The following is an 18,032-nucleotide window of genomic DNA, read 5'->3' as shown; positions in this document are numbered from 1 at the left end:
ATCATATTATGATCGCTCCGACCCAAGGAGCCTCGTACAACAAGATTGCTAATTAATCCTTTCTCGTTACATAATACCCAGTCTAAGATGGCCTGATCTCTGCTTTGAATATACTCAACGACCCAGCATCCACAGCCCTTTGGGGGAGAGAATGCCAAAGATTCACAACCCTCTGAGTGAAGAAATTCCTCCTCATCTCAGTCTTAAATAGCTGACTCCTTATTCTGAGACTATGCCCCCTAGTTCTAGACTCTCCAGCCAGGGGAAACAACCTCTCAGCATCTACCCAGTCAATCCCCCTCAGAATCTTGTAAGTTTCAATGAGATCACCTCTCATTCTTCTAACTCCAGAGAGTATAGGCCCATGGGGTCTTATCAGATCCCTTTGTATGTCAATGGTATGATCTCTAAAAGAACATATTTTAATTATATACACGAGGTAACTGTAATGCTGGGTCTAAACTCGATTTTAATTCAGTCTAACATTGGAACAAAGTGGCTTTGTACTGGATTCTTTTTAAATTCAGCCCAATTTTGATTATTTTCTGGAGTGGACTGACTGCTTCAAGTTGAATTTGACAGATCTCATCACACAGTCCCATCACTTTTAAGTTTTCTTTTGTTGGAATAACCTTTAACTTTTGAAATGTTAGAAGGAAGTTTCTGAAAGAAGCCCTTGTCTCTGATTATCAACAAAAGGTATATTACCCTCTGTGCAATCGAGCTGCCCACATCTCTTCTTACATTTTCTTGAGTGATCTTCTTTTGTGTTTTGATCAGTTTACCACGCTCCTTTTTCTTCTCTTCTAGTTTCTTTTGAAGCTCAGCCAATTGCTGGTTGGTTTCTATGAGTTTGGATGACTGAAGTTTTTTCAATTCCTCCTCGCTATATTGAAAGCAAAACACATATTTCTGATTGTTTTTCACAGTGAGGGGTCCTGTTTCCACAGTAAATGAACTGTGGTGCAAACACAATGAACTACACTTTAGCCTGCTGTTTCTGTGTAAGACTGTACATTATACTTCATGCCTTTTTTAATGAACCCATAAGTTTGCCTCGTGTCATCGAACTAAAAACAAACAAAAGGGCCCCCCTTTTTTAAAGGGGCACAATTAATAAAGAACTTAAGCAAAAACAAAACAAAACAAAGGAAAGTGATGAACTTAAATAATATTATTTGCATTATCCACCACATGACTACATTAAGAACATAAGAACATGAGAATTAGGAGCAGGAGTAGGCCATATGGCCCCTCAAGCCTGTTCCGCCATTCAGTAAGATCATGGCTGATCTTCGACCTCAACTCCATTTGCCCGCCCAATCTCCATATCCCTTGATTCCCCATGAATCCAAAAATCTATCAATTTCAGCCTTAAATGTACTCAACGATTCAGTATCCCCAGCCCTCTGGAGCAGAGAATTCCAAAGATTCACAACACTCTGAGTGAAGAAATTCCTCCTCAGCTCAGTCCTAAATGGCCGACCCCTTATCCTGAGACTGTGACCCCTAGTTCTAGACTCTCCAGCCAGGGGAAACAGCCTCTCAGTATCTACCCTGTCAGTGCCCTGTAAGAATATTGTATGTTTCAATGAGATCACCTCTCATTCTTCTAAACCCCAGAAAGTATAGGCCCAATCTACTCGATCACTCCTCATAGGAAAACCCTCTCATCCCAGGGATCAATCTTGTTTGTATACAACTTGCTTTTAGAGGGTATTTTCTGGAGAGGTGAAAAATAAATGATTTATCGATTAATAACATATATGATTACCTAGAAAACTTGCTTTGATCACATGCCTGTACTTGAGCACTGCTTTGATCATGTACCTTTGCCTGAGCACCACTTTCTTGCTCAAAGCTTCTCTGTGCAGGGAGATCTGTTCCAATTTATCCAGAAGGAGCTGCTCCTTTGCTTGTTTCTCATCCAGGATCCGGTCTCGCTTATCTTCCTCTGCCTTAATCTGTGCCTCCTTCAACAGTCCCATGCGTTCTCGTAACTCTAGTATTGACATCTCGTTTAAAAGGTTATGACCAGCCGGCTGCGGTTCAATGACATGAGTTTCATGTGAGGTACAACCACATCATGTGAATTAATAACAGTCTAATGAGAGAGAGAGATAGACTTACGTTTATAGAGTGCCTTTCACAACCACCAGATGTCCCAAAGCGCTTTACAGCCAATGAAGTACTTTTCTGAAGTGTAGTCACTGTTGTAATGTAGGAAATGCAGCAGCCAATTTGCGCACAGCAAGCTCCCACAAACAGCAATGTGATAATGACCAGAGTACTGCACTGGGAGTGTCAGCCTGGATTTTTGTGCTCGAGTCGGGACTTGAACCGACAGCTTTCTGACTCAGAGGCGAGGGTGCTGCCCACTGAGCCACTGGCTGATACAAAGTAATGAAGTAAATTCGTACAATTTGGGCATTGGACAGTAATATGGGTGAAATCAGAAAGAAATTTAAATACTATGAAAGATTCTTTCAGGGCAAATCTGTTTTGGCATATTGAGCTAAAATTAAGGGGGAGATCCTTAATACAAATAAGAACAAAATAAAGTGGTTAACGTTCAACTTTGCTCCCTGGACGATAACCTATCGAATCGGATCGGCCGCTCTTTATAGATTCCGCCCGATTTTTGTCCATTGATTTCAGTGGAATGGAAATTGGGCGTCTTCTACAACGAGCTGTCGATCCGCTCCGCCACATTACCCCCCACCACAGACAGCGAGGTTGAACATTAGCCCCATTCCTTCCACAAACCATGTGCAGCCTGCTTCAACATGAAGTCTCTCCAACCGTTTCATCAATTGAAAAGTTATGCACATTTTTGTTTATTGATACACTTGACACTTTCCCCCTCCTTCCCCCCACCACCAACCCCCAAAATTCAAGCTGGGACTCTTTTTCCACATGGCCCCGTTTTCCCTCTCCCCCATTCAAGTTGGCATTCTTCACAGGAGCCAAAAACTGAAACAGCCGTGGCTCACTGGGCCGCACTCTCACCTCTGAGTCATGAAGGTTTTGGTTCAAGTCCCACTCCAGAGACTTGAGCACAAAAATCTAGGCTGACATTCCAGTGCTGCATTGTTGGAGGTGCTGTCTTTCAGATGTGATGTTAAACCGAGGCCCCGTCTGCTCTCTCAGGTGGACGTAAAAAGATCCCATGGCACTATTTCGAAGAAGAGCAGCGGAGTTATCCCCAGTGTCCTGGCCAATATTTATCCCTCAACCAACATCACTAAAAAAACGATTATCTGGTCATTATCACATTGCTGTTTGTGGGACCTTGCTGTGCGCAATTTGGCTGCTGCATTTCCAACATTACAACAGTGACTCCACTTCAAAAAGTACTTAATTGGCTGGAAACATAAGAACATAAGAAATAGGAGCAGGAGTAGGCCAATCGGCCCCTCGAGCCTGCTCCGCCATTCAATAAGATCATGGCTGACCTGATCCTAACCGCCAATCCACTATCACGGAACCATCTCCTGAATCTAACAGAATTAGACACATGAAATAGGAGCAGGATCAGGCTACACGGCCCCTGGGCCCGCTCCGCTACCCACAGGGCCATGTCTGATCCGAACCTAGACTCATGTCCAAATTCCTGCCCGCTCCCCGTAACCCTTAATTCCCTTTACTTCTAGGAAACTGTCTATTTCTGTTTTAAATTTATGTAATGATGTAGCTTCTACAGCTTTTTGGGGCAGCATATTCCATGGACCTACCACCCTCTGAGTGAAGTAGTTCCTCCTCATCTCAGTTTTGAAAGAGCAGCCCCTTATTCTAAGACTATGCCCCCTAGTTCTATTTTCACCCATCATCGGGAACATCCTCCCCGCATCCACCCGATCCAACCCCTTCACAATCTTATATGTTTCAATAAGATCGCCTCTCATTCTTCTGAACTCCAATGAGTAGAGTCCCAATCTACTCAACCTCTCCTCATATGTCCATCCCCTCATCCCCGGGATTAACCGAGTGAACCTTCTTTGTACTGACTCGAGAGCAAGTATATCTTTTCTTAAGTATGGACACCAAAACTGTATGCAGTATTCCAGGTGCGGTCTCACCAATACCTTGTACAACTGAAGCAATACCTCCCTATTTTTATATTCTATCCCCCTAGCAATGAAAGCCAACATTCCATTGGCCTTCTTAATCACTTGCTGCACCTGCATACTAACCTTTTGAGTTAGGACGTCCCAAGGTCGTGAAAGGCGCTATACAAATGCAAGTCATTCTTTTCTTTATCAAATATACTAAGTGTGTGTAAATGGCTGAATGGATGACTGCACTGTGTGGTCTGATACATTCGAGCAGGAAGGTCTTAGGTTGACTGTGATCTGAGCGGAGTTAGCTGGTCTCTGCCAGAGCAGTGGTGGCCACACTATAATTGGCCTCAGTATCCACAGTCTAGGGAGGGGGAAAAATAATCAACGGAAGCTTTGGCTCCCGAATTGGGTGATGGAATCGTGATGCCAAATACAGTGAATAGGTTGCTGACATTCACTGTCTTGGCTTCCACGAAGAATGGCCACTTGGTAAGTTACTGGAGAGCCGCTGACACTCCCTGGCATGAATCGGTGGTTTCAGGAGAAGAGGGAAGAATAAACCATTACATCTGCACATTCCAGTTAACATTCTGTTATTTTCTAAATGCTTCGGAGGAGGAATAAAAATGTTATCCTCGTAATTTGAATGTTCTTTCGTATTTTATTTTCCTGTAACATCCCGGCTATCGTGCTGAAGACTTGTGCTCCAGAACTTGCTGCGCCTCTAGCCAAGCTGTTCCAGTGCAGCTACAACACTGGCATCTACCTGACAATGTGGAAAACTGCCCAGGTATGTCCTGTCCACAAAAAGCAGGACAAATCCAATCCGGCCAATTACCACCCCATCAGTCTACTCTCAATCATCAGCAAAGTGATGGAAGATGTCGCCGACAGTGGTATCAAGTGTCACTTACTCACCAATAACCTGCTCACTGATGCCCAGTTTGGGTTCCGCCAAAATCACTCGGCTCCAGACCTCATTACAGCCTAGGTCCAAACATGGACAAAGGAGCTGAATTCCAGAGGCGAGGTGAAAGTGACTGCCCTTGACATCAAGGCAGCATTTAACTGAGTGAAGCATCAAGGAGCCCTAGTAAAATTGAAGTCAATGGGAATCAGGGGGAAAACTCTCCACTGGCTGGAGTCATATCGAGCACAAAGGAAGATGGTTGTGGTTGTTGGAGGTCAATTATCTCAGCCCCAGGGCATCACTGCAGGAGTTCCTCAGGGCAGTGTCCTAGGCCCAACCATCTTCAGCTGCTTCATCAATGACCTTCCATCCATCATAAGGTCAGAAGTGGGGATGTTTGCTGATGATTGTTGATGAACACATGGGAGTATGATATTGTTGCTATCACAGAGACATGGTTGAGGGAGGGGCAGGACTGGCAGCTTAATATTCCAGGGTATAGAATCTTCAGGCGAGACAGAGGGGGGTGTAAAAGAGGAGGGGGTGTTGCAATATTAATCAAGGAGTCAATTACTGCAGTAAGGAGGGATGATATCTTAGCAGGTTCCTCTATGGGTAGAACTTAAAAACAAAAAGGGGGCAAGCACTTTGCTGGGAGTGTACTATAGGCCCACAAACAGTCAGGGGGAGATAGAGGAACAGATATGTAGGCAAATCTCAGAGAAGTGTAGAAATAATAGGGTAATAATAGTAGGGGATTTCAACTTCCCCAATATTAACTGGGATAGTCAGAGTGTGAAAGGCTTAGAGGGTGCAGAATTCTTAAAGTGCATCCAGGAGAGCTTTTTGAGCCAGCATGTAGAAAGTCGTACAAGAGAGGGAGCGGTACTGGACCTAATTCTAGGGAATGTAGCCGGGCAAGTGGTAGAAGTGTCAATAGGAGAGCATTTTGGTGACAGTGACCATAATTCGGTGAGATATAAGGTAGTCATGGAATAGGACAAAGATGGACCGAAAATAAAGGTTCTAAATTGGGGGAAGGCTGATTTTAATATGATAAGGCAGGATCTGGCCAAAGTGGACTGGGATCAGCTACATGTAGGAAAATCCAAATCAGAACAGTGGGAGTCATTCAGATAGGAAATAGAGAGAGTACAGCGCCAACATGTTCCCGTAAAGGTCAAGGGTGGGACCAACAAGCCCAGGGAACCCTGGATGTCAAGGGATATACAAGAATGGATTAGGAAAAAAAGGGAGGCTTTTGGCAGATACAAAGGACTAAAAACAGTGGAAGCCCTAGAGGAGTATAGAAAGTGCAGGGGGGTACATAAAAAAGAAATTAGGAGAGCGAAGAGGGGGCATGAAAAAACACTGGCGGGCAAAACAAAGGAAAATCCCACGGTGTTTTATAAGTATATTAAGGGCAAGAGTATAACCAGGGAAAGAGTAGGGCCTATTAGGGATCAAAGTGGCAATCTGTGTGTAGAGCCGGAAGATGTAGGTGAGGTTTTAAATGAATATTTTGCATCTGTGTTTACTATGGAGAAGGATGATGTAGGCATAGAAATCAGGTAGGGGGATTGTGATATACTTGAACAAATTAGCATTGAGAGGGAGGAGGTACTAGCGGTTTTAGCGGCTTAAAAGTGGATAAATCCCCAGGCCCAGACGAGATGTATCCCAGGCTGATGTGTGAGGCAAGGGAGGAGATTGCAGGGGCTCTGATACAAATTTTCAGAACCTCTCTGGCCACAGGGGAGGTGCCAGAGGACTGGAGAACAGCTAACATTGTACCATTATTCAAGAAGGGTAGCAGGGATAAACCAGGGAATTACAGGCCAGTGAGCCTAACATCAGTGGTAGGGAAATTATTGGAAAAAAATTGGAGGGACAGAATTAGTCTCCACTTGGAGAGGCAAGGATTAATCAAGGATAGTCAGCATGGCTTTGTCAGGGGGAGATCATGTCTAACCAATCTGATTGAATTTTTCGAGGGGGTGACTAGGTGTGTGGATGAGGGTAGTGCAGTTGATGTAGTCTACATGGACTTAAGTAAGGCTTTTGACAAAGTCCCGCATGGGAGACTGGTCAAGAAGGTAAGAGCCCATGGGATCCAGGGCAATTTTGCACATTGGATCCAAAATTGGCTTAGTGGCAGGAGGCAGAGGGTGATGGTCGAAGGTTGTTTTTGTGACTGGAAGCCTGTGTCCAGTGGTGTACCGCAGGGATCGGTGCTGGGTCCCTTGCTGTTTGTAGTGTACATTAATGATTTAGATATGAATGTAGGAGGTATGAACAGTAAGTTCGCAGATGACACGAAAATTGGTGGAGTGGTAAACAGTGAGGAGGGAAGCCTCAGGCTACAGGACGATATAGACGGGTTGGTCAGATGGGCAGAACAGTGGCAAGTGGAATTTAACCCTGAAAAGTGTGAGGTGATGCATTTTGGGAGGACTAACAAGGCAAGGGAATACACAATGAATGGTAGGACCCTAGGAAGGACAGAGGATCAGAGGGACCTTGGTGTGCATGTACATAGATCCCTGAAGGCAGCAGGACAGGTAGATAAGGTGGTTAAGAAGGCATATGGGATACTTGCCTTCATTAGCCAAGACATAGAATATAAGAGCAGGGAGGTTATGATGGAGCTGTACAAAACGCTAGTTTGGTCACAGCTGGAATACTGTGTGCAGTTCTGGTCACCACACTATAGGAAGGATGTGGTTGCATTGGAGAGGGTGCAGAGGAGATTCACCAGGATGTTACCTGGGCTGGAGCGCTTCAGCTATGAAGAGAGACTGGACAGGCTGGGGTTGTTTTCCTTAGAGCAGAGAAGGCTGAGGGGGCACCTGATTGAGGTGTATAAAATTATGAGGGGCATAGATAGGGTAGATAGAAAGGAACTTTTCCCCTTAGTAGAGGGGTCAATAACCAGGGGGCATAGTTTCAAAATAAGGGGCAGGAGGTTTAGAGAGGATTTGAGGAAAAACTTTTTCACCCAGAGGGTGGTTGGAATCTGGAACTCACTGCCTGAAAGGGTGGTAGAGGCAGGAACCCTCACAACATTCAAGAAGCATTTAGATGAGCACTTGAAACGCCATAGAATACAAGGCTACGGAGCAAGTGCTGGAAAAGGGGATTAGAATAGATAGGGCTTGATTGCCAGCGCAGACACGATGGGCTGAAGGGCCTCTTTCTGTGCTGTATGACTCTATGATTGCACAGTGTTCCATTCCATTCGCAACTCTTCAGGTAATGAAGCAGTCCATGCCTGTATGCAGCAAAACCTGGACGCCATTCAGGCTTGGGCTGATAAGTGGCAAGTAACATTCGTGCCACACAAGTACCAGGCAATGACTATCTCCAACAAGCGAGAGTCTAACTACCGCCCCTTGACATTCAACGGCATTACTATCGCCGAATCCCCCACCATCAAAATCCTGGGGGTGGGGGGAGGGGGGTCGGGTCATCATTGACCAAAAATTTAACAGGAAGAGCCGTATAAATACTGTGGATGCAAAGAGCAGGTCAGAGGCTGGGTATTTTGCGGCGAGTGTCTCACCTCCTGACTCCCCAAAGCCTTTCCACCATCTACAAGGCACAAGTAAGGAGTGTGATGGAATACTCTCCACTTGCTTGGATGAGTGCAGCTCCAACAACACTGAAAAAGCTCGACGCCATCCAGGACAAAGCAGCCCGCTTGATTGGCACCCCATCCACCACCTTAAACATTCACTCCCTCCACCACCGGCGCACCGTGGCTGCAGTGTGTACCATCTACAAGATGCACTGCAGCAACTCGCCAAGGCTTCTTCGGTAGCACCTCCCAAACCTGCGACCTCTACCACCTAGAAGGACAAGGGCAGCAGGCGCATGGGAACACCACCACCTCCAAGTTCCCCTCCAAGTCACACACCATCCTGACTTGGAAATATATCGGCCGTTCCTTCATTGTCGTTGGGTCAAAATCCTGGAACTCCCTCCCTAACAGCACTGTGGGAGTACCTTCACCACACAGACTGCAGCAGTTCAAGGCGGCTCACCACCACCTTCTCAGGGGCAATTAGGGATGGGCAATAAATGCTGGCCTTGCCAGCGACGCCCACCTCCCAGGAACGAATATAAAAAAAAATTCTGCACCTGCAAGTTTGGCCATTAAAAATGTCACCTTGCCTCTGAGTCAGAAGGTTGTGGTTCAAGCCTCATTGCAGGACTTGAAACTTCAGTCCAGCGCTGCGTTGTCCGAAGTGAGGTCCCATCTGCTTGTTCAGGAGAACATAAAAGAACCCATGGCACTATTTTGAAGAAGAGCAGGGGAGGTGTCCTGGCCAACATTTATCCTTCAACCAAAATCACCAAAACAGACTACAGGTAAATGGTCATTTATCTTGTTTGCTGTTTGTGGGATCTTCTGCCTAAATTGTTTGCCTAGATAACAACAGTAAATGCAATTGAAAAGCAAATTCAAGGCTGTGAAGTACCTTGGGATGGCCTGGGAAAGTGAAAGGCACAATATAAATGCAAGTTCTTTTCTTATGAAAAAATTACTGGGCGTTCCTTTCCGGTGTAATAATTGTGTTTAAACATACAAAAGACAATGGGGGAAAAATTCAGTTGTTTGCGCCTCCCGTTAGCGCCTTAAGAGGGCGCTAATGGGGCGCAAAGCAACTAGCGCCCGGGCGCGCCGATATTTGCGCCGCTCGCGAAATTAACTAGACATTTTGCGGCGGCGCTAAACACTACCGCCACGATCTCCTGCGCCGGCAGATCGTGACGTCAGTCAAGTGTGCAACGCCCCGTTAGCGCCCGGGACCAGATATTGAGTGGCGCCCCCTGCCTTAATGCCTGCCGCTAGCAACGACAGGTTGAGGGGAGCGTTTTGTAGTCAGGAAGGGACTGGTGGAACGATATTTAAAGGTGACCGCTTCCTGCCTTTTTTTGTTGGTGACATTTTTGCACCACGCATTCTGAGAGAGCGAGAGAGAGAGACTTCTGGAGAGATTCAACGCTGTGTGAAGGAGTTTTGAGTACTGAGCAGCACTTTGCAGGTTCATTTTGATTTGCCCTTGCTTCGCCAGCGCTCTGAGGTAGCACCTCGCTGCTCGGCCTTTGCGCCTTAAGACAGGTGTGAAGTGCCAGATTTAGCGCTCCAATCACCTCCAGGGGCGATAAAAGCCAAGTTTGCCGTCGGAGGCGATAATTAGCGTCCGGCGCTAAACTTTGCGCACGGCCGATAATGGCGCCCCATTACTGAATTTTTGCCCCAATGCTTTGAATTTCGCTGCAGCAAAACCTTTGAGTGTGTTCATTAGAATCTGCAGAATGTAATTGTAATTATGCTGCATTATAATGAGTTTGTTAAACAATAGAGTTAATGTAGAATGTATGACTCGAAATATGTTTGTGTTTAATTTGGAAATAGATACTCGAACTGAATAAAGTAGAACTGTCGTATTCACGTCAAGATCTGTATCAGTCACTCTCCACCTTTTCATTAACATGCATGAGCATTTCTTCGTTGTGTGGGAGTGTTTCATATAAAACTGAACAACAGATAAAGTTTACAATCACAGAATTTTACAGCACAGAAGGAGGCCACGCGGCCCTTCGGGAAAGTAGGTTGAATCCCTGACCTTTCGACTAATAGTCAAGAGTGCTACTACTGAGCCAAGGGTTACAGGTAATCCCCCAAGGCTGAGGTTCAGGCAGGATGTTGGACCAGAGCAGAGGGACCTTTACTATGCGTTTAATCAAGATTGTACCGGACGGTGCAATAAAAACAGAAAATGCTGGAAGTACAGCAGGTCTGCTCCTGTCTGGTGAAGAAAAGACAGTTTCAGGTCTCAGCACTGGTGAAGGGTTTCCATTTGATATGTTAATCCATCTTTATTACTTTATCTACTGTGCATTTCCAGCATCTTGTGTTTTAATTTCGTATTTTTAGCATTCATAGGGCTGGATTTTCATTGGGCCGTGGAGTTGGGATTGGAGGCGTGTGGGGGTTTAAAATCCCGAAATCGGGGGTCCCGACCCCATCCCACCCCCAACCTGCCTCCATGCCAGCTTCAAAGGAGGCGGGTACCCGCCCCACACGGGGAGCCGCCTCCCCGAGGCGGGAAGGGGATTAGTGCCAATCAACTGCCTGTTAACAGGTAGTTAACAGGCAGTTTTTAGCCTAATCCCTATTTTCATTGTTGAAATGTGGGATTCCCGACGGCTCCAAACCACGCCAAGTTAGCAAGGTGGGCCGTCGGGCTGAAGGGCTTGGAGGGTTCGAGATGTCCGGTGTTCAGGTGAGTGATGGGTGCATGAGTGCAGAGGTAAGTGTGTTTGGTGTGTGTAAAGTGTTGAAAGAAGTTTAATTACCTTTTCTTACCTTTACAGCCTTCCTTCCTTCAGGTCTCGGGAGTCCCTCATCTCACCGGCACAGAAAGCAGAATGGCCGCCAGCTGTCAAAAATTGCAGCATTCAGCTTTCTGTTCCGGAGAGATCTCTAAATCATCCTGAGAGGAAGGAATTAACCTGGAGTACAGATTGTCAGTGTTTGACAGCTTCAAACAGCTGTCAAACGCTGATATTTCATCTGTCAAAAGGTCTTGACAGATGAAATACCAATCTGTGTCATCACCTGTTGCTGGGTGGCCCTTAATTGGCCTGCTGAGCCCGCTGGGTGGGCTCAACAAGGTCAATCAAGTCAAAATCGCGTGGGTTGGCCGCAACTCGATGGAGGCGGGACTACAACCCCAAAAGTTGTAGTCCCGCCTCCTACCCGCCTCCTCAATGAAAATTCAGTCCATAGTGTTTCCATTTTATATCTATGAATGCCCTGATATTCAATCACGTTCTACGCCAGAATTCTCAAGGCTGATTATTACCCAGTGACAGCTGCGGGAAGTGTGCAGACATGGTCCGGCATGGCTGTAATGCCGCTCACCCATTGTCGACTAGCTTGCCGACAGTCACTGTGAGGGGGTCACACCTGGCCACTTGGGCAGGGTACCGTGATCACGTATGAAACTGTACCCTAGCAAGGAGTCGACTTCTTACAACGAAATAGAAGAACTTTAAAGCCACAGTGATCTTAGGTACAGACACAGCAGGGTGATGCCAGGGACAGAAACTATAATTATGAGGAGAAGACTTGAGATACTGCGACTATTTCCACTGGGCGAGAGAAGGCTGCAAGGAGATTTAATCGACTTTTTTTTTAAATTACGAAGGGTTTTGATAGTGAACAGCGAAAGACTATTTCCTCTGGTTGCGAAGTCAGTCACACTGGATCATCAATTTAATATTGTCACGAAGAGAGTGGGGAGAGAGGTCGTGAGAAATTTCTTTACACAGAGAGCTGTTGGAGCATGGAATGCTTGACCACAGGGAGCTGTTGCGGCAGAGACCTTTGCAGCGTTTAAGTGAAAATTGGATAAATATTTGAAAAGCAGAGAAAAAAAAACTTGCATTTCTATAGCGCCTTTCTCAACCACCAGACATCTCAAAGCGCTTTACAACCAGTGAAGTACTTTTGAAGTGTAGTCACTGTTGTAATGTAGGAAACACGGCAGACAATTTGCGCACAGCAAGCTCCCACAAACAGCAATGTGATAATGACCAGATAATCTGTTTTTTAGTGATTCTGATTGAGGGATAAATATTGGCCAGGACGCCAGGGATAACTCCCCCGCTCTTCTTCGAAATAGTGCCATGGGATTTTTTTACGTCCTCTTTGTAATGTTATCTTAATAACGTAATTACGAGTCTCCCAAGCAGTTGTAGTGGAGTGCCATTTATTCAGTTCTGACTCTGTGTCTCGTAGTACAGTACTTCAAACATGGCCAAGATGGCGTCGGATCCCGCCCCCGGATATGACGTCAGCCATCAACCAGCTGTCAATCAAACCCCGCTGTCTTTACGACAGCTACGGTTATCCGTACACTCTTGAGAAAGCAGACGTGACCTCGGTTAAACGTCTCATCCGAAAGACGGCACCTTCGACAGTGCAGCGCTCCCTCAGTACTGCGCTGGAGTGTCAGCCTAGATTTTTGTGCTCAAGTCTCTGGAGTAGGACTATGAACCCACAACCTTCTGACTCAGAGGTGAGGGCACTACCAACTCAGCCACGGCTGACACCTAAAGGCACAGAACTATGGGGAAAGACAAGGGCAGTTTTGGATTGCTCGAGCAACGAGTTGACAAAGACATATCAGGCTGAATGGCCTTCTGTGCTGTAAACCTCTGTGGTTCCAAGAATAGCTATGCCCTTAAGGCGCACACACACATAACTATTTCGACATTAAAAAAATAAATGTTCCTGTAACTAATCACAAAGTTGCACTTCAGCTTTTGACACTTGCTACTTACTTTTGATAAATCCAGAAAGTTGTATTTAAGCGCTGGGACTGATTGCATTGCCCGGATTTCACGGATCAGCTCAGATTTTTTCCTAATTTCTGCGTTAGTCTTCTCCAAGAGCTGCTGAAGCATTTCTTCTGTTTCCTTATTCATCTCCTTAGCTGAAAAAAATGAATATCACGAGTACTTACTAATTATCTATCAGCACCATTGTCTGGTCTTCTCAGGACAAAGCCAGTCAGCACTACAGTGTACTTTGTCAGGTCTATTCGTAAATAGAGACCAAATGATAGGCATTTATAAATACAGCTAATATGTAAAATATGTACATATTATATATACTAGTTATTTTGCAAATGGTGAGTGGGAGGATACATTGCTCATGATGAAAGAAGTGTAATGTTATACAACCACAATCTATTATTGTCATTGATTTAGTCAAATTCTGTTTTCATTATGTATTTAATATTTTTCGCAGAATTTTTTGGGGGATTGTATTCCATGATTCTGGCTATTTTTCCGTGAACACTATAATTGGCCTTGATTATTATTATTATATGTTCCTTTACCTGTGTATTTAACAGGTACAGTCAGGTGTCAGCCTGGGCTCAGTCGTAGCGCTCTCGCCTCTGAGACACAAGGTTGTGGGTTGAAGTCCCACTCCAGAGACTTGAGCACCTAATCCAAAGTGATAGCCCCAGTGCAGTACTGAGCGAGTGCTGCACTGTTGGAGGTGCTGTCTTTCCAATGAGACGTTAATCCAAGGCCCCGTCTGCCCTCTCAGGTGGACGTAAAAGATCCCGTGGCACTATTGCAAAGAAGAGCAGGGGAGATCTCCCCGGTGTCCTGGTCAATATTTATCCCTCACCCAACATCACAAAAAAAAACAGATTATCTGGTCATTTATCTTATTGCTGTTTGTGGGACCTTGCTGTGTGCAAACTGGCTGCCGTGTTTCCTACATTACAAGTGACATCACTTCATCTACCTCAACACCACCTCTCTTGACCCCTCCATTGACTATTTTCTCTGCGAGAGGATAATGTCAATTAGATTTAAGCCATTCAAGTGTGAAATCAGAATTACATTTTCACACAAAGGGTAGTGGAAATCTGGAATTCTCTTCCCCAAACGGTTGTGGGTGCTGGGGGGTCAATTGAAATTTTCAAGACTGGTTTCGATAGATGGTTGTTGGGTAACGTATCAAGGAATATGGATCAAAGACTGGAAAGTGGAGTTGAGGTACAGATCAGCCATGAACTAATTGAATGGCGGAAGAGCCTCGGGGAGCTGAATGGCCTGCTCCTGTTCAAATCACCCTTCATTCTCGGGCTGAACTGGACTGTTCATATCCTATTTCGCATCCTAGGACTTGGCGTCCTATTAAACACCATGCTGAGCTTCCAACCACATATCCATCTCTCCATCACAAAGACCGTCTACTTCCAGCTCCGTAATATCGCTCCGCTCCTGCCTCAGTCCATCTGGCAGAAACCTGATTGGAGAGATCCACTCGTGGAGTTATGGGAAAGATGGCTGCAGATTTTGGAGACAACAACACATTCAAAGACTTAGGAGAGGAAGGGGAGGTTGGAGATGGGGTGGTATTTTGCAAGGACAGAGGGGATGAGGGTAGGTTTTTTTGAGGAGGGTTGATGACAGCAGTTTTGAAGGAGGGAGGAACAGTACCTGAGGAGAGGAAACTGATAGATATATATTAATTATATTTTATAATATACTGTATTATAGATGCTTATGTAGAAGCTCAGGAAAAGTCTAAGGATTCTCATTGCCCAGTGAGTTGTTGCGTGTAATTCTCTTCATTGAAAAATGTGTAACTTGTGCGAGTCACAGTGAAATAAGAAGCAGTTTTTTGGGAGGGGTACAGAGTGGTTAGACACAGGTTCACAGTCCCAACAACCTACCTATTGAGACCTTGATCTCACTGATGCTGCCATAAGCAAGCAGCAAACAGAGTTGACCCACTTTCTCACAGGGAGCACGGTGGCATAGCGGTTAGCACTGTTGCCTCACAGCGCCAGGGACCCGGGTTCGAATCCGGCCTGGGGCGACTGTCTGTGTGGAGTTTGCACATTCTCCCCGTGTTTGCGTGGGTTTTCTCCGGGTGCTCCGGTTTCCTCCCACAGTCCAAAGATGTGTGGGTTAGGTTGATTGGCTATGATAAATTGACCCTTAGTGTTAGGGGGATTAAATACGTGGGGTTACGGGGATAGGGTGGGATATGTGTTGGTGTAGGGGTTACGGGGATTGGGTGGGATATGTGTCGGTGCAGGCTCGATGGGCCAAAATGGCCTCTATCTGCACTGTGGGGTTTCTGTGATTCTGTGATTCTGTGGAGCAAAGGAAAATACAAGGGAGGCCTCATTGAGCCAGGTTTCATCACAATTTCGGTCTAGGTGAAAATGTCAGCCAGGAATGGCTCATAGTGCAGGGGGACCCGCGTAAGGAGAAGGGGAGAAAATTGCTTGAACAACAAAGATATGTAACTCAAAAGATTTATCTTGCTGTTTATTTCCCATCTCCATTTCCTGCAGGACTACAATCAGACACTAGATGTCATGTTTCATTGCTGCCCAGTCTAGATTTTGAATAGAATAACTGCAGCAAAGGACGTTTATCTGTTCTTATTTTTATATTGCCACCTACAGCAAATCACCCATTACAATTTCTTAACCTTGGCACTGCCATCATATAGAGCTCTCTGGTCCATTGATGAGATAACTTCAGCGTTCATAGGTTCTGTACTGGGCTGTAGGAAGGTCCGAAGCTGACTGAAACAAAGGTATCAATCCCAGAGGGGAGCAATTATCTTGAAGATCATTAAGGGTGATCTAATTGAGATGTTTTAAGATGATTAATGGACTTGGTAGGGGTAGATAGAGAGAGAAACTATTTCCTCTGGTGGGGTGAGTCCAGAACAAGGGGTCTGTTCAGGGGTAATGACAGGAAACACTTCTTCACACAAAGGCTTGTAGAAATCTGGAACACTCCCCTGCTAAACTAGGAGCCATGAATATAAGATAGTCACTAATAAATCCATTAAGGAACTTAGGAGAAACTTTAGGAGAAATCCAGAGAGTGGAACTTGCTACCAAATGGTGTAATTGAGGTGACTTGCACAGATGCATTTAAGGGAAAGCTAGATAAGCATGAGGGAGAAAGGAGTAGAAGGATATGTTGATCGGGTTAGAGGAAGAGGGGTGGGAGGAGGATCGTGTGGGGCATAAAGACCGACATGGACCAGTTGGGCCTGTGTCTGCGCTGTAAATTCTAAGTAATTCTATGCATATACACACGCGTATGCAGTTCGGCACTGCTCTTCGGGGTATAAAATGCCTTACATAAAGAACCTGGAAAGGCAGTATGGATTTAAAAAAGGGGGGGGAAATGACATGTAGCATTCCACACCATGAATTATATTTACTCCACATACCCATCTTCTGTTTATATTCCTGCATTTTCACTTTTTGTTGCTTTGTGTTGCCTCGCCCTTTTAGCACCCGCTCCACCCGCTCTTTCACCTCCTTCTCTTCCTGAAGTCGCTTCTCTGTATATTTCTGCATCAATTCTGCTGCCTGAAATGATGATATTTAAGATATAAGAAGTCCTGTATTTTTTGAGGAGTACAGAGTGGTAGTATTTTCCTAATATGAATTAGGATCAGGAGTCGGCCATACAGCCCCTCGAGCCTGCTCCGCTATTCAATGAGATCATGGCTGATCTTCTACCTCAACTCCACTTTTCTGCCTGAATTCCATATGTCTTGATTCCCCTAGAGTGCAAAAGTCTATCTATTTCAGCCTTGAATATAGAAACATAGAAGATAGGAGCAGGAGTAGGCCATTCGGCCCCTCAAGCCTGCTCCACCATTTAATGAGATCATGGCTGATCATCCAAATTCAGTAACCTGTCCCTGCTTTCTCCCCATATCCCTTGATCCCTTTAGTCTTAAGAAATATATCTAACTCCTTCTTGAATATATTTAATGAATTGGCCTCTACTGTCTTCTGTGGTAGAGAATTCCACAGGTTCACCACTCTCTGGGTGAAGAAATTCCTCCTCATCTCTGTCCTAAATAGCTTACCCCTTATCCTTAGACTGTGACCCCTGGTTCTGGACTCCTCGCCATCGGGAACATCCTTCCTGCATCTAGTCTGTCTAGTCCTGTTAGAATTTTATAAGTTTCAATGAGATCCCCTCTCAATCTTCTAAACTCTAGCGAATATTAGCCCAATCGGCTCAAACCCACTTCATACGTCATTCCTGCCATCCCAGGTATCAGTCTGGTGAATCTGGTGCACTCCCTCCATGGCAAGAACATCCTTCCTCAGATAAGGCAACCAAAACTGCACACAATACTCAAGGTGTGGTCTCATCAAGGCCCTGTACAACTGCAGCAAGACATCCTTGCTCCTGTACTCGAATCTTCTCGCTATGAAGGCCAACATACCATTTGCCTTCTTAACCGCCTGCTGCACCTGCATGCTTACCTTCAGCGACTGGTGCACAAGGACACCCAGGTCTCGTTGCACTTCCCCTTTGCCCAATCTATTGCCATTCAGATAATAATCTGCCTTCCTGTTTTTGCCACCAAAGTGGATAACCTCGCATTTATCCACATTATACTGCATCTGCCATGCATCTGCCCAATCACCCAACCTGTCCAAATCATACTGGAGTTTCTCTGTATC

The 18,032-nt window shown here is 45.4% G+C and overlaps 1 protein-coding gene across 4 annotated transcripts in view; it reads right to left on the bottom strand.

Annotated features, from left to right (window-relative positions):
• The window catches only part of cfap99 (cilia and flagella associated protein 99), a 218,573-nt gene that overhangs the window by 10,840 nt on the left and 189,701 nt on the right, over nucleotides 1–18,032 (bottom strand). For 3 of the 4 annotated variants that reach the window (XM_085972776.1, XM_085972864.1, XM_085973036.1), the window contains 4 exons: nucleotides 16,775–16,916; nucleotides 13,330–13,481; nucleotides 1,831–2,042; nucleotides 709–886 (listed from right to left, as the gene is read on the bottom strand). In XM_085972776.1, coding sequence (XP_085828902.1) covers nucleotides 709–886; nucleotides 1,831–2,042; nucleotides 13,330–13,481; nucleotides 16,775–16,916 — 684 coding nt within the window. The remainder of the gene's footprint in view (nucleotides 1–708; nucleotides 887–1,830; nucleotides 2,043–13,329; nucleotides 13,482–16,774; nucleotides 16,917–18,032) is intronic. The other variant, XM_085972952.1, reaches the window with a different exon arrangement.

Source organism: Somniosus microcephalus, chromosome 1 (assembly GCF_052327205.1).
Source record: "Somniosus microcephalus isolate GS21.2 chromosome 1, FLI_Smic_1.0, whole genome shotgun sequence".
In the NCBI taxonomy this organism is placed as follows: domain Eukaryota; kingdom Metazoa; phylum Chordata; class Chondrichthyes; order Squaliformes; family Somniosidae; genus Somniosus; species Somniosus microcephalus.
The sequence above is the reverse complement of the archived record's forward strand: the minus strand, read 5'-3'. Positions and strand labels throughout refer to the sequence as shown.